Source organism: Typopeltis vanoorti, chromosome 12 (genome assembly GCF_054136105.1).
Source record: "Typopeltis vanoorti isolate ZY-2024b chromosome 12, IOZ_Tvanoo_1.0, whole genome shotgun sequence".
Taxonomy (NCBI): Eukaryota; Metazoa; Arthropoda; class Arachnida; order Uropygi; family Thelyphonidae; genus Typopeltis; species Typopeltis vanoorti.
Window position 1 is genome coordinate 11,502,001 of NC_143560.1, and position 16,651 is coordinate 11,518,651.

Consider the following 16,651-nt stretch of genomic DNA (forward strand, 5'->3'; position numbering starts at 1 on the left):
ACACTGAACTATGAAAACTTATCTCTTTTAAATACCATAACTTTGTTATGTTATTTGAAATATTTATCCATTGTTTTTAATTTTAATGTTATGAGTGTATCAAAATATACTGAAGAGCATCTTACTTTCTTAATAATTCCTCTGACCCCAAATTTCCATTGTTAGCTGAACTATTTTTATTACAATAAATGGGATAATTTAAAGACTGTGGAATCCAGGATAAGCATCCACAGATTTGCACATATATTTAAAATGAACTGAGAGAGCTAATAGTCATTTTTTTTATTCAGTGGAACAAAAAATAATATTTTTTTTTGGACAGAAGTATTTAAAAAAATGTTGATTTTGATTATGACATATGCACATTTACAAAAAACTGTATCCTGTTTGTAAAAGTTAACAAGGCTCACACCTATAAAATATATATATTATTTTTAAATATTCAGCTGTCTTTTTCATCACCATCATCTTCATCCTCTTCTTCTTCATCCTCATCATCACCATCTTCTTCATCATCATCATCATCAGAGTAATTATTTTCTTGATCATATCTCATGTAACCTAAAAAAAAAGTGTATATTATCTACCAATACAAGAATTCTGTGGAAACAGAATGTGAGCATAGATAGCAGCAAAAGGGATAATACAAGTGATGAAAGTGAGAATAAGAGTAGTGAGAAAGTGATATTAAGGCAATGTAAATGAAAGTGGTAGTGCACATTGTGAAAATGAAAGTCGAACGTTAAAATTGTGATTATGAGTGGCAAGAATGTGAATGACAGGAATGAGGGAGACAAAAGAGGCTGTATGATGTACTGAATGTATATGTAATTTTTCTGTGTGTGTAAGAAGGAAAAAGTGTCACAACAAGCATAAACAGCACATTTTTATTCACTTCTATTATGCATTCATGAACCATACTGCTTAATGTGCTGTCCTTCCCTGTATGCCACAAACTGCATCCTTTGCACAGTGTATTCAATGGCAGAACACAGCTGGTAAGGATTGATGTTGTGGCAATGCTGCGTTATGCTGTCTTTCAGTGCTAGCAAATTATCACAATGATCCTGATAAACCCTGTCTCTGAGAAATTCCCAGAGCCAGAAGTCAAGATCAGATGAATGAGGCCATGCAGTGGGAAATGCATGGCTGATCATATTGGCTTTCATGAAATGGTCTTGAAGAATCAACCGATATGCAGAGTGGACTCCATCCTGCATGAAAATGACTGAATACATGCACAGGTGCTGCTGTAGCTGTGGTACATCAAAACTGTTTATAATATTGTGATACTGCTCAGCAGTAACTGAGCATGTCTGAACCTGACTGGCAAATGTCCTCAAAGAAAAATGGTCCAATGATAAATGAAGCTGTAAACCCACCAGAAAGTAACTTTGGATGAATGTAAACAAATCTGTTGGACTGCAAATGCAGGTTTTGCATAGCCATACTCAGCAATTGCCAGTATTCACAGCTACATTCAGGTGAAAATGAGCTTTGTCATACCACAAAATCATCTATGGTGATGAAGCATCCAACTCCACTTGAGCAAGGAATGTTAAAGCAAATGTCAGTAGACTTTCAAAGTCCTGAGGACACAACTCCTGTGTCATATCTTGAATGGGTAGAAATTTAAGCATGCAATTTCTTTATTAATGTCCATTTCATTCTCCTCTATTTCCATGGCCAGACATTCAACATTTTCAATCCTACCATTGGTACTGTCCACTCTACTAATATTTGTTGCATTTTCGTCACCTAACAGATACTCACTTTTGAAGCACTTGATACACACTTTCTCTCTCCAGTTTCAATTTCTTTCCATAATTTCCTAATAATTGTCATAATCATCAGCATGGCACCGATTCATGGATGAACGATGGCAATAAAGACCATACTTCACTGAATAAAATCCCATAAATTCCAATCTCCTGACAACATGGTCTTTCTTGCCGTTGTTCATCCATGAATTGGCGCCATGCTGACAATATTGTATTAAAAAAAAAAAAAAAAAAAAAAAATGCAATGTTTACTTACAAATCTAACTAGCTCAGTCAATCCCTTCTTTTGTTTATAACAAAAACAGCAATAAGTTAACCTAATATTCTCAATTAAAATGTGAAAAAGTTACTTATCCTTCAGGAGTGATAATTCCAATACATCCCAATCAATATCGAAGTAAATTAGACTTTAAAATAAATTCTAAAATAAATTGAAAGCAAGAACCAAACTTTGGAGAGTCAGTGGCAAATCCTAAAAAAATCTTTGACTGATTCAGCCAGAGGTATGTGGTGAGGTAAACTTCAAAGATAGAAAAATCAGAACTCCATGGTGGACTCAGGAAGTTAAGGAAGCAGTGAAAGAAAAGAAGAAAGCATATCGAAAGTTCCTAGCAAGTACATCAGTTTGTGCTCTTAGGGAATACTGAGAAAATTGTAAGAAAGTAAAGCCTTGCTTAAAATGAGCTAAACAAAAGTCATGGAAGACTTTGGTAAGAACACAGAAAATAATTATCAGGAAGGTGGCAAAATATTCTGGAGGCGATTGCAGAAGCTCCCAGAAAGAATACTGTAAAAGGAATTAGAGGTGATAAAGTAGGCATGAAAACTGAGGATAAACACATTCTTGATTTATGCAGTAATTACTTTAAAAGATTGCTAAATGAAACAAGGCAGTGACAGCATGGTGGTAAAAACTCTCAACAGGAATGCCATTTGGAATATATATCTGTACTTGAAGTAGAAAAAGTTATTACAAACCTGAAATGTAGAAAGACAGCTGGAGTAGATGATATTTGACCAGAAATGCTAAAATATAGAGGTATTCAAGTTTTATAGTTGATACACTGCAAAATTCAGAAAGCCTGGTCAGAGGGCCATGTTCCAAATGACTGGAATACAGCACTCATAGTGTCCATCTATAAAAAAAGGAATAAAGCTGAATGTGAGAATGCAAAGATGTAGAAGCGAAAGGAAGTATCAATGAGGAAACAGAAGTAAGGTGCAGCAGAATGAGAGGAAGCGAGTTTATTTTTCACTTAGAGATATGAGTTTATTTGTCCCAAAATCATTGGAATAAGTGAAACGGTTGAATGAATGAATAAATATGTAACGGTAACAGAAATGGAAGGATACAGAATTTTTTGCAAGGATAGAAAGGACAAGAAGGGAGTGCTGCTGATGATAACAGGGAAATTGAGTCCACATAAAATAGGGGATCTTGTTATAGGCCTGGGAATTTGGAGGGTAGTGATGAAGGAATGTATAAACAACTTGGATTAGTGAAGAAAGGAAGAGTAATTATTATGGGTGATTTTAATTATGGCAGTATAGATTGGAATGAAGAGATAGCATTTGGGAATAAGGAAAGTGAATTTATCGAGTTCTTGAGAGATAACTATCTTAGGCGGAACGTAAAGAAGGGCACGTGAGGATCGAGAGTTCCAGATCTGATCATTTCATCAGAAGATGTAATTGTGAGAGGGTTTTCACACTTTCCTCCAGTAGGCGAAAGTGATCATGAAGCAATCACCTGTGTTATGACTAGTCATATGCAGACTCTTGTGAGGAAAGGATATATGTGGATATAAAACTGGTGATTATGACAAGCTTATGAGACAGCTTGGAGCTATAACATGGAATGAGGAGTTGAGCAGGGAAACAAATGCTGCATAGGAACTGACAAAGAAATACATAACCTCATCAATGTGTGAATGTATTCCAAAGACAAAAAGACTGAATAAGGTAAGTGTAAAATGGATGAATGAGGGGGCTTAAGCATGAAATCTGGAAAAAGAAAGTACTTTGGAGGAAGTACAAGATGAATAATAGTAATAATCAGTCACATGAAAAGTATAAAGAACAAGCCAGGAGAATGACAATAGTAAGGAAAACAAAAGTAGAGTATGAGCAGAAATTGGCAAATCGGGCAAAGAAAAACCCTAGAGAGTTCTTTTAGATATATGCAAGTAGAAGGAAGAACGATCATGATAAGATGAAGTTAATGGATGAAAGTGGTAGAATGGTAAGTGCTGCAGAAGAGACATTGTTGAGGTATTCAGTGATCATTTTATAAGGGTGTTTCATCCTGATCAGAGTGGAATCATGAGAAACTTAAGTGTAGAGGACATAGGAGAGGATGGCTTAATTGTGAGTGAGCAGGAGGTATTTGAGGAAATAAATAAGATTGATGTCAATAAGGCGATAGGATTTGGTGACATATAATCGTAAGGGATTTGGCAGTAGCATTGGCATGGCTGTTTAATAAAAGTCTTACAACTGTGCAGGTTCCAAGGGAGTGGAAGGAGGATAAAATTGTTCCACTGCATAAAGGTGGTGATAACACTGTAGCTTCAAATTATAGGCCAGTCTGTATATCTAGATTTGTGGTGAAGGTACTGGAGAGACTGGTGAGAAGTAGGATACAGAAATGGGTTGATAACAGCAGTATTCCCTGTGGTTATCAGCATGGGTTTGTTAAAGGGAAATCATGTTTCAATAACTTACTTATGTACTATAACAAGGTGACAAATACCTTGGACAGGAGAGATGCATATATTGTGGTGTACTTAGATTTTGCTTTTGATAGACTGCCACATAACAAGCTCTTAAATAAATTGAAACAAATGGGATTGGATAACAGACTTCTGCGTTGGATCAGTGACTGGCTGTCGGATAGGTATCAGAAAGTTGTAATGGGGGATGGTGCGGTATCCCAAAAGAGGAAGGTGTCACCATTGGTGTGCTGCAGGGGTCAGTTTTGGGGCCATTGTTATTCAATTTGCATGTTAATTAAATTGATATGAGTTTAACTAGTAATATGCAGCCGTTTGCAAATGATGTGAAAATGGGGAGAGCAATGCAGAGTCAAGTGGATGTTATGGCCTTACAAGAGAACTTGAATAGATTGCAAGAATGGGCAGGTAAGTGGAACTATCGGTTCAATGTTGCAAAGTGTAAGGTTTTGAAATTTCGTAAGCAATGATGGGATGCAAAGCATACACTTGGTGGGGAAACTTTAATGGAAGTAGAGGAGATGGAGATCTAAGAGTAATGGTAGACAAGGACCTCAAATTCAGGGGCCACAATAATCCATATGAGGCCTTGATCAGGCCTCATATGGATTATTGTGCACAGTTTTGGTTGCCTGGTTTTCATGGTGATGAGGTTATGTTCGAAAGGGGTCCAGAGAAGATTCACAAAAGTGATCAGTGGTCTTGGGAATGTGGAGTATGAGGACAGATTGAGAGAATGTAAGTTGCAGAACCTCGTGAATAGGAGGAAGGGGAGGGGGATATGATTGAGACATATAAGCCAGTCAGGGGTTGTTATCGCATCAAATGGAAATTTTTCATAGAATGGGAGAGAGGGATAGGACAAGAGGTCATCGCTGGAAACTGTACAAGGAGAGTGTGAGCAGAGGAGTGAGGAGGAGGTTCTTTGCATGGAGAGTGGTTGGTGAGTGGAATGCTTGAGTGTGTTGTGGGTGTAGACACATTGAATCAGTTTAAGATATGGTTGGATGAGCATTGTGTGCCATAATGTGTACCTCCCATGATGAGTCTCTGACTCCATGGAGATCAAATGTTAATATTTCTCTAGTGAGTGTTCCTGGTAAGATTTATGCAAGTATTCTTGAGAAACGGTTGAAAAGGATTGTAATAGGGAAGCTTGGAGAAGAACAAGCTGGGTTCAGGCCAAATAGAGGTTGTCAGGATCAGATTTTCACTTTAAGACAAATAGTTGAGAAATCATGGGAATATAAGAAGGATCAGTATTGAAGTTTTGTAGATCTGGAAAACTATGACAAAGTGCAAAGAGAAAAGCTGTTCAAAATGCTCCAGTTATGTGGTGTAAATGGGACATTATATCAAGCAATATTTAGTCTTTGAGTTGTAAGTCAGCAGTTAGAATTGAAGGAAGTACAGGATGATGGTTTAATGTTAAATCTGGTGTCAGACAAAGATGTACATTATCCCCTCTGTTATTCATTAAATATATGTATCACATTATGAAGGAAAGTGGTATTAAATCTGATATCAAAATTGGAGATGTTAATGTAAGCTCTTTGCTTTATGTGGATGATGTTATACTTCTAAATAAATCTGCTGCAAGTCTGCAAGATTCCCTGACTAATGCATTTTGAAAATTATGGAGACAACTACTGTGTTTGAATAAAAACTTTAGTTTAATATAACTAAAATCTACAATTCGACGTTTCGACCTTTACGTCAAGGTCATCTTCTGGAGCATACAAATATACACAGGAGCAAGCTATACTACAATTAAACTGGTTCGTTAAAGACATTGACCAACCGCTACGACAATTGTTGGCCTGACCTCTGGTGAAAAAAAAAAAAATTAAACATAAAAAATTGTACATCAGCGCTAGAGTCCTATTATTTGTGTTGTCTACTATATACATATATTAACATCATTCCAGCCAGTTGGAGTGGAATGGTTTCTAATACTGGCGGATTGGCTAGAGTCCTGACTTATGTTGAATCTTTCATATTAGGTAGGTTGAATGTGTGCCATCCAGATCCTTGGAATTTTCATGCTATCTTTGTTATTGATATTTGGGTGGTTTATCAGGATTTCGCAGGATTCCTTAAATTTTCTTTCGTACCAGGTGCTTTTCCAGTTGATTTTACACCTTACACCAAATCAACTGGAAAAGCACCAGCTCCTTACACCGCACAAAAACCTGGTATGAAAGAAAATTTAAGGAATCCTGCAAATTCCTGATAAACCACCCAAATATCAATAACAAAGATAGCATGAAAATTCCAAGGATCTGGATGGCACACATTCAGCCTACCTAATATGAAAGATTCAACATAAGCCAGGACTCTAGCCAATCCGCTAGTATTAGAAACCATTCCACTCCAACTGGCTGGAATGATGTTAATATATGTATATAGTAAACAACACAAATAATAGGACTCTAGCGTTGATGTGCAATTTTTTATGTTTAATTTTTTTTTTTTTTTTCACCAGAGGTCAGGCCAACAATTGTCGTAGCGGTTGGTCAATGTCTTTAACGAACCAGTTTGATTGTAGTATAGCTTGTTCCTGTGTATATTTGTATGCTCCAGAAGATGACCTTGACATAAAGGTCGAAATGTCGAATTGTAGATTTTAGTTATATTAAACTAAAGTTTTTATTCAAACACGGTAGTTGTCTCCATAATTTTCAAAATGCATTAGGATCACTGTGCAAGCCTAAAAGAAAGGATTCCCTGACTAAATTGAATAACTGTTGTAATAGATATGGTATGAAGGTTCAGCAATAACAAGACAAAGACAATGAAAATATCAGCTGCATTGTGAATGGAGAATCTATAGAACAGGTAAAACATTTCAGTTACTTAAGCTGTTATATGGTGTAAATGGGACATTATACTGAGCAATATGCGGTCTCTATTTAAGCTGTAATCAGCAGTTAGAACTGAAGGAGATACAGGAAGATAGTGCGAGGTAAAATCAGGTGTGTGACAAGGATACAGATTAAAGATACCAAGAAATTATATACTTGGTTTAATCCTTTATCCAAGTGTAAGCAAACAAGGTTTGTGCCTGAAATATAATCAGGACTATAATATAATCAATCGCAAACTTTGTTTGCTGACACTTGGATAAAGGATTAAACCAAGTATATAATTTCTTGGTATCTTTAATTTATAGTATAGCTAAGTGGAAAAACTTCAAAGGATAAGTTTATCTCCATTGTTATTCATTATCTATATGGATCACATTATAAAGGAAAGTGGTATTAAATCTGATATCAAAATTGGTGATGTTTGTCTTAGCTCTTTACTTTATGCAGATGATGCTATATTTTTAAATAAATCTAAGGACAACTTTGCAGGATTCACTGACCAAATTGAACTGCTGTAACATATCAACTGCATCCTGAATGGAAAGCCTATAAAATAAGTAAAACATTTCACCTATGTAGGCACACTTTTTAGTGAAGATGATAAATTCAGTTTGGAAATAGAACAGCAGAAGTAGCAAATCCAGTATGGTAGAAAGTAAACTGAATAAATTTATATGGAATAAGAGCAAGATTAGTCAAAAGACTGAAGTAGCTGTATACAATACAGTATTCAAATCAATTTTAACTTATGGATCTGAGAGCATGGTTAGAAATAAGACCCTTGATCAAAGACTGGAGACCACAGATATGAGAGTCCCAAGAAAGAGCAGGGGACTGAACAGGTGGCATTCATTGTGGTATTATATTAAAAACGAGGATATTAGGAAAGAACATTGTTAACATTCAGAAAATGTGTTAGCAGAGCTAATCTCAGGTGGTATGTCCACTTAAATAGAATGGGAGATGAAAGATTAGCTAAACAATTGTTCTTTGTTGGGATTGCAGGAAAAAGACTCAGAGGAAGACAAAGATGTAGGTGGAGGGATACAGTAAGAAATGCCTTAAAAGACAGAAATATAAGATTTGATAATATTGGAGTGTTGACAGATAACAGCTAATCTGGAAGAAAATTGTTGATAGGAAGTTTGATAAGATCCTGTACACCTCTGAGGGTATATGTCATGAATTTGATGATGATGATAAGTTTAATTAATACTTCCAATATTTCAGCAGTCAAACTGTCGTCATCAGTTTACAAAATATACGAAGATATGCACACAGGCACAATACTAAGTAAAAAGGCTGAAGCCCTGCCAACCGAGAGTAAGTCTAAAGTCCCAAATAGCATCCTCTAGTGGGCTAGCTGGCTGAGTGGCTAATGTATCCACTCTCCAGCCAAGAGGCTGCAGGATCGAATCCTGCCTAGGCATGGATGTTTGTGATTGTCTTTCACCTTCACACATTCATTTATACACGTGAATACCCCCCCCCCCCTCAAGATGGACTGGATCACCATGGGGGTAGTACCCAATCCTCCCACAACGAGAGAGACCTTCACCTGTAGTGGTTAGAAAAAAAGCTGAATATCATCATCATTATCATCAGTTGGCTAAATAGGTGTCTTTGTCTGTTGGTTGAAGTACGGAGAATGAGATGTTGAATGCGTTTTCACTTGTTTATAGTATAGATAATAATAACCTTTTTTTTTTCCCTTTCTTTCTTTCTTTTTTTTTTTTTTTTTGTTATAATGAAATACAGAACCTGGAGATCCTTCAGCTGTTGGATTGTTTGGGGCTTGTTCACATACACCTTTTCCTTCAGGTAATCCTATAGAAGAATTTTCGTGCTGAAATTAGGGTGCTGCAGCCAGAAACATTAACAGCTGTCATGGAACATGCCATAGAAAGGGTCTGTCTTTGTGAAGCCAAAAATGGAAGGCATTTGCATGATGTGGTTTTTCATAACTAATAATAAAAAAATCTCCAGGTTCTGTATTTCATTATAACAAAAAAAAAGAATAAAAAGAATTAATAAATAAAAATGTTATTAAATGTTTAAACCCCTTCATGACTTATGGGCTACTTTATATTTGCTGTAATGGAGTAGAGTAGCCTTCTTCCAGGATATCCTACGACAGGTGCCCAAGGCATGTTCGGCAAGTCCTGAGCGGCTGTCCTGCCTATTTAGCCATAGTAGGATAGTTTACAACTAAAGAGACTTGGTAAACACCTTGCAGGATTAGGAACTATAGCTAGTCTTTGGCTATGCAGATACCAAGAGGCAGATCATGGTTTTTAAAAGACAACATTCTGATTAGACAAGAAATTATATTCTTGTTGTAATCCTTTACCTAAGAGTGAGCAAATAGAGTTGTCACATGAAGTACAGGTAGGTCTTGATTAGTACAGATAATGAATCCCCCGAAGGGGTCGCATTATTCAAACTTATAATTATATGTAAAATATGGTGATTGATTCCAGCTACAGAAGTAGATAATGAACAATTTTAAACATAAGTTTTATATGTTTATTAATGAAATATTACAGTAAAAGATACTTATAATTTAAATTTATTGTTAACAAAGTCACTGAGGAGTTATAGAGAGCAAATAAAAACAGCAAAACAAAAAAATTCTAAATATCATTCCTAAAGATAAGCTTACATTGATGAAAACATCTTTATTGTCTTTCAACATATTTTAGTAGTGTAAATTGAACTGTTTTCTTTCTTAGAAAGGTAATTTCTGGAAGGCTTTTCCAGAATAAACCAATTTCATCCACATTAAATATTTGTTCACCATCTTCGATTAATTTCTTTAAACATCAGAATATTTAGATGCTGTATCCTCATTTGCACTGACTGTCTCACCAGCAATTTTAACATTATTCAGCTGAACTTGATTTTTAAACAGATCAAACGAACACTTGCATTAAACATTTCTTCTATTCATGATCATTTTCTTTTGCTCTCTTAAACAAATTTAAAGCTTTTGTCTGAATGAGAAATGCGTTTTTGATTGCAATCTACAATCCATAACAGTTAAAAGATGCTCTATTTCTATCACTGCAACATGTCTATTCCTTGTAGATATTTGCAAACCTCAAAAAGCTGATGAAACTTAACCCCCCCCCCCAGATGTTTTAAAATATCTGCACTGTAGATTACATGGGGCATTTTGAGAACAAAGCACTTATTACAATTACTTTTAAACTTCTCAGTTAGTCTGGCTATACTATGTAGATGACATATTTGTTATTTGATCCCATGGATAAGACATTTTGAATTCCTTTGTAACTCATCTTTACATCCTACGCTCTAAAATTCCCTTCACGTTAGAAAAAAAGAATTAACTACCTGCCTTTTCTTGGCACATTAGTTATTTGCCTTTCAGATAGTTCACTATCTTTTTCTGTTTATAGAATTCTGCATATTGGGTGATATCTATATAAATAATCACATCATCATTCAGGTCAACAGTATGGAATCCTGAAAACACTAACTCATGAAGCCAGGGCTATTTGTTCTAATGATGCAGCCCTTGATATAGAATTCAATTATCCTTGCTACACTTTTCTGGTTAATGATACAACTCCTACAAAACAGAAAAAATACTAGAGATCCCCACACACACACAAACATACTTTCCCCTGACCAAATACACAAGAGCAGGGCATCACTGTTACTGTTGCTATATATACTGCTTGGAAAGAGGTTAATAATGGACACCATAGTGTGAAGACCAAACAGTCATGGCATCCACCTTAAGATACTGGTCCTCCTTTTGCTGCAATGACTGCAGCAGTCCTACAGGGCATACTTTCTGCAAGTATACAATAGCAATAAATGGGAATTTTGGACCATTCGTCCCATAGCATAATGAGTTCCTGGACTGTTGTGGGGCAGACATCCCTTGACCTTATCCAATGCTCCAGTTCATCCCACAGATGTTCAATAGGATTGAGATCTGGGGTCTGTGGAGGCCAGTCAAGTGTGGTGGCATTCATGGCCACAAACCTTGCAGTTACAGCAGCAGCCTTATGACACTGTGCACCGTCTTGCTGAACGAGACAATGGTCAGTTACATACATATGTTACAAAGTAAAAAGCATTACATTGTCCAGAATGTTCAGATACTCCTTGGAGTTCAATGTTCATGCCATCACAGAGGTCCAAGGCTAAACCAGTAAAAACAAAGACCATACCATTACACTGCCACCTCCAAATTTCATAGTTGGCTTTATGCACTCTGGTAAGATACATTCAATGATCATCTGTCACACTTCTTCCAAGCTTCCAGGTTCCCACTATATATGTTCTTTGCACCACTTAAGATGTCTCTGCATGTTAGTTTGAGCAATGTGCAGCTTATATATTGGGTCCAACCATGGAAATCCATGCTATGAGTCTTGGTTCTGATTATTTTTGTGCAGATTTCTGTTCCAGCCGATGACCGGAACTCTGTATTCAATGTGTCAGCAGATGAACGAAGGTTTAGCATACCAGGATGGTCTGAAAAGATCTCGGCCTAACAATGAAAAAACAAATTTATAATTTCAAAATTATTTTTATTTTTCAACATAATCTCCCTTAAGACTAATATATTTATTCCAGCGATGCTCCAGCATTATTATTGCATTCCTGTAGTAGTTCTTAGTAAGATCTGCAAAATACCCCTCTACAGGTGCAATCACATCTTAATTCGAAGAAAAAGGCTGATCAGCGAGGAAGAATTTTAGCTTTGGGAAGAGATAGAAGTCAGAGGGAACCAAATCTGGGGAATAGGGATCTGCACAATTCATAGTGCAGATCCCTTAATTTTCCCACTGTCAAAACGCCTTTGTGGGCAGGTGCATTGTCCTGATGAAAGATGATTTTTTTTCTTCTGCAAACCCAGTCTTTCTTCATGAATTTTTTCATCTAGTCTGGTTAAAAGATCGGATAATATTCCCCAGTTATTGTTTTACCCTTTTCAAGATAATTAATAAACAAAATGACTTTAGCATCCCAAAACACCGATTGCCATGACCTTTCTGCTGATGGAACCGACTTTGTCTTCTTTGGCGCTGAACAACTGGCTTCTGTCCCCTTTGACTGCTGTTTGGATTATGGTGTGTAATGGTGAATTCAAGTCTCATCCATAGTAATAAATCGATACACAAAATCAGTTTTATTTTTGTTCAAATGTTCCAAGCACTGTTCAGAGATTTTCATGCGAGTGCGTTTTTGATTTGTTGTGAGCAAGCATGGCACCCATTTTGTGCAAAGCTTTTTCATTTGCAATTCTTCATGCAAAATATATCCTACACGTTTTTTTGAAATTCCTATAGTCTCAGCAATTTCACGCAATTTGATTCGCCGATCATTCAATACCATATTGTGTACTTGATCAATGATTTCTGGTGTTGTTACACTTTTTGGACGTCCTTCACGTGAATCATCTTCAAGGCTGGTATGGCCATATTTAAACTTGGCAGCCCTTTTCTTAATTGTTGAAAATGAAGGAGAAGAAAGCCCATAAACTTTTATGAAAACTTGGCATGAATTTCTTTTGGCGTTAAACCTTCTTTTACAAAGAATTTTATAACTGCACAATTCTCAATTTTATCCATTTCAAGGGACACAAATAACACTTGTGCTTCAGACAGCTGTATAAAACAAACTACTTTTTTTTTATTATTATTATGGCAACTCCAAGGAGTCGATAGACTCATTGAGGGAGGCCCTAACATCATGTCAAGAACAACTATTCGACATTCACACAGTATCTATCATACCTCGCCTTGAACTCATTCACAGTCATGGCACCCACAACAGACTCTGGCAGCTTATTCCACTCATTCACCACTCTCTCCAAGTAAAATAACCTAGCTCTAACACCCTTGCTAATCACACTCTTGCCCAGCTTCCGTGTATGGCCCTAGTCCTCCAACCACCAGTCCTATTCTCAAAAATATCTTCTGAATTAATCTTATAGAAACCCTCAGTAATTTGAATGTCTCAATCATATCACCCCCTTTTATGCCTATCAACCAATTTCTGCAACCCACAAATCTTCAACCTATTCTCATAAGGTTAATTCCATAGACCTGTCATCATCTTGGTCACCCGTCTATCGATCCTCTCCACCTCCCCCAACCAAGAAGAAACCCTGGCGCCCATATCTGGGCATAGTAGTCTAGATGGGATCTTATCAAGGCTCGATACAGAGGAACAATAACCAGTTTGTCTCTTCTTGTTAAAGTATTTTTCAGCAACCAAGTGATTTGATGAGCTGATTTAGTCACTTTTGTAATGTGCCCCCTAAACTTCAACTCCCTATCCACCAACACTCCCAAATCCCTGGCCTCATCAATCTCCTGGAGTACGGTTCCACCAATGTGATATACTGCTGCTAATCTTTTCACTCCAAAATGCATAACCTTACACTTTGCCACATTAAATTGACATTCATTTTCCTTAGCCCAGTCCTCCAAACTATCCAAATCATCCTGCAAAATTTTGACATCCTGTGCACTCACAATTGCTCTACCCAACTTTGCATCATCAGCAAACAAATGAACACTTCCTCTCAGATCCTTTCCCATATCATTAATGAACAAACTGAACAGTAGTGGTCCAAGAACAGAACCCTGCGGCACACCACTAGTCACAGGCCGTCTTTTGGACTCTACTCATGAATAAACCACTCTCTGATATCTCTCCATCAACCACCCTCCTATCCATCACACCAACCCTATATTCATCCCCATATGCTACAGTTTACTGATTAGAATTCCATGTGGTATCCTGTCAAAATCCTTAGCAAGGTCCAGTAGAATCACTGTAAACCCATTACCTTTATCCAGTTCAGCCGTCACTGTGTTATAAAACGTGAGCAAGTTACTGAGGCATGATCTACCCTTCACAAAACGATGTTGTCCAACATTCAATATCCCATTTTCATCTATCCAATACTGTATTCTTTTCTTGACTAATTTCTCTAAGACCTTGACAATGATTCAGACAGCAGACGTAATTTTTTCATGTAGTATCATGTCATATCCTGTACACCCCTTGAGGGTACATGGCAGGAATTTGATGATGATGCTAAAAGAACTGGTATGAAGCAATGAAAACAAAGTTTTGGAATAATCAACCTATAGCAATAGGAAATTAGACAAAATACAACACAATAGATAATAGGAATAAAGAACACTGGTTACTATAAAAATACAAATGTAGGCAATACAGTCAGTTAATTTATTAGTCACTGTATCTATAAGGGTACCCATATACATCCAGCATATGAATGAGCCATAAAATATAACATTTAGAGTCTATCAAACTTTGTCTAAAAGAGTATCCTGAAGTTACAGACTTGATTTCATTAGGCAGTTTATTGTAGCTGCTTGTTGCTAAGTGCTCAAAAGATTAGTGAAAAATTTCTGTTTGCCTTGGGAACTACCAACAAGCTCCAGCTACAACATAATCCCTAGTCTATACTATATAAGAGTTTTTTTTACATCATGTTAAGAAAGGCAGGCAGGTCACTAGTTGAATAAGCAAGAAATTAACAATGAAAAAGAAATCTTACATATGTATGTATTACTGTATTACAGATTTCCAAATTTTTTTTTGGTTGTGGGGAAAAATAAATAAATAAATAAAACAAGCAAGAAAGAAAGATAAAGCAAGTGTTGTGCACCTAAAAGGCACAACACTTGCTTTATCTTTTCATGAACATTTCATGAACTGAAGAACCATCAGTTCATGAAATGTCCTGATGGTTCTTCCTATTTTTATTTTATTCCTTCAAAAATGTACTATTAGCCACTTTGAAGGAGCAATCGTTAATCTGTGTTATAAAAATAATTAAAAAAATTTCTTTGAAACTGGAATCAGTAGTCAGACATCTTTCTATCAATATTTGTCATCCTGAAAAGGAACACTTGACTTCACATTGTTCAAGATCGAGCAGCAAGGCGGAGAGAAAAAAAAAGCATGGAACACGATGAAACATAAAGGTGTACACACAAATACAGTAATCAAGAGTTTCACGATTTTCATAATCACTAATGATGTGCTGAAATTTTTTTGCGATGTCTCGATAGCATTTCTTACCAGGAGGATGGGTGCCAGCTATATAATGTTCTATTTTCTCCTCATTGAAATGTTGTTCATCCTTTCAAGTTTTTAGAAACTTCCGTATTATCGGATGGGGAGCACCAATTAGTTCGTTGAATGCACGATGCTACCATTCGCATCAGTTGTTTGTTTTTGCTAACTCTTCTAGAGCAGCATTGTAACAATTCCATAAGACATGAGCAAAGCAAGGCGGACGATGATCAGGTCTGCCAATTGAGTTGTCTTCTGGTAGTGCAGAACAGACTGAGCTTCAGCAGGATAGTCATTATTTTCACATAACTCTTCAAAAGCACTTACCCCATTTGTAGATGGCACAAAAACAAGTGCTATTATCATGCGAATTTCTATTGCAAATTTGGAATCAGTTTCGTATCGTTGTTGAAGGCCATTTGCTTGAATGTTGCAAAATATACACTGGGCAAAGTGAAAAAAAAAAAAAAAGCAATATTTCTTGCTAACTATTTAGAAATGCTTCACGGTACGCATTTATCGAATCGATTTCAAAATCTATCGTGATTAAATTTGGTTCCAAATTTTTTAACTTGTTCAGAAATTTACAATATGCAACTTCATTTCGAATAGTTTTCTTTACACTTATGTTACCAGATGTACAGCAAAATGTACAGCATTTGAAATATTTTATTCATCTTAACAGAAAGAGTAAACTACGAACATACATTAGTTGTTTATTCTGAGGAACTTTTTCATGTAAAATTAATTTTTGATTATATGCCAAACTTTTAAAGTTTGACAAAATTATCATCTTCAATCAATGTAATCTAAATTTATGTAATACCAACGTTTTATGTTTTGTTTTTACTACTATAATTTACATAGTGTATGTTTAATGCACGTTATTTTGTATTCTGTTTTGTAAAACTATTACCTATTTTTACTGTGCAATTCACAACCATCTGTAACAAATTGTAACTGGGATAATGCCCGTAATAAATGTTATTATTATTATTATTATCATAAAACAAAGTTTAGATATCATATCTGTTGCTTTTAAATTTTATTCATAAAATAAACAATTACACGTGATAGCAAAGGCTGTCTTTTCCCTTTTTTTTAATGATAAAGGTAATTTAAGTTATTGTTAGTTTGAGGTCTTTCAGTACTTCACTCATGTCGATACAAAATCGAT

The 16,651-nt window shown here is 36.0% G+C and overlaps 1 protein-coding gene across 2 annotated transcripts in view; it reads right to left on the minus strand.

The window, feature by feature from the left end:
• Positions 1-267: 267 nt before the first annotated feature.
• Positions 268-16,651, minus strand: part of Noa36 (zinc finger protein 330 homolog Noa36) — a 269,801-nt gene continuing 253,417 nt past the window's right edge. For both annotated transcript variants that reach the window (XM_090401473.1, XM_090401474.1), the window contains exon 11: positions 268-561. In XM_090401473.1, coding sequence (XP_090257599.1) covers positions 443-561 — 119 coding nt within the window. In that variant the 3' untranslated portion in view covers positions 268-442. The remainder of the gene's footprint in view (positions 562-16,651) is intronic.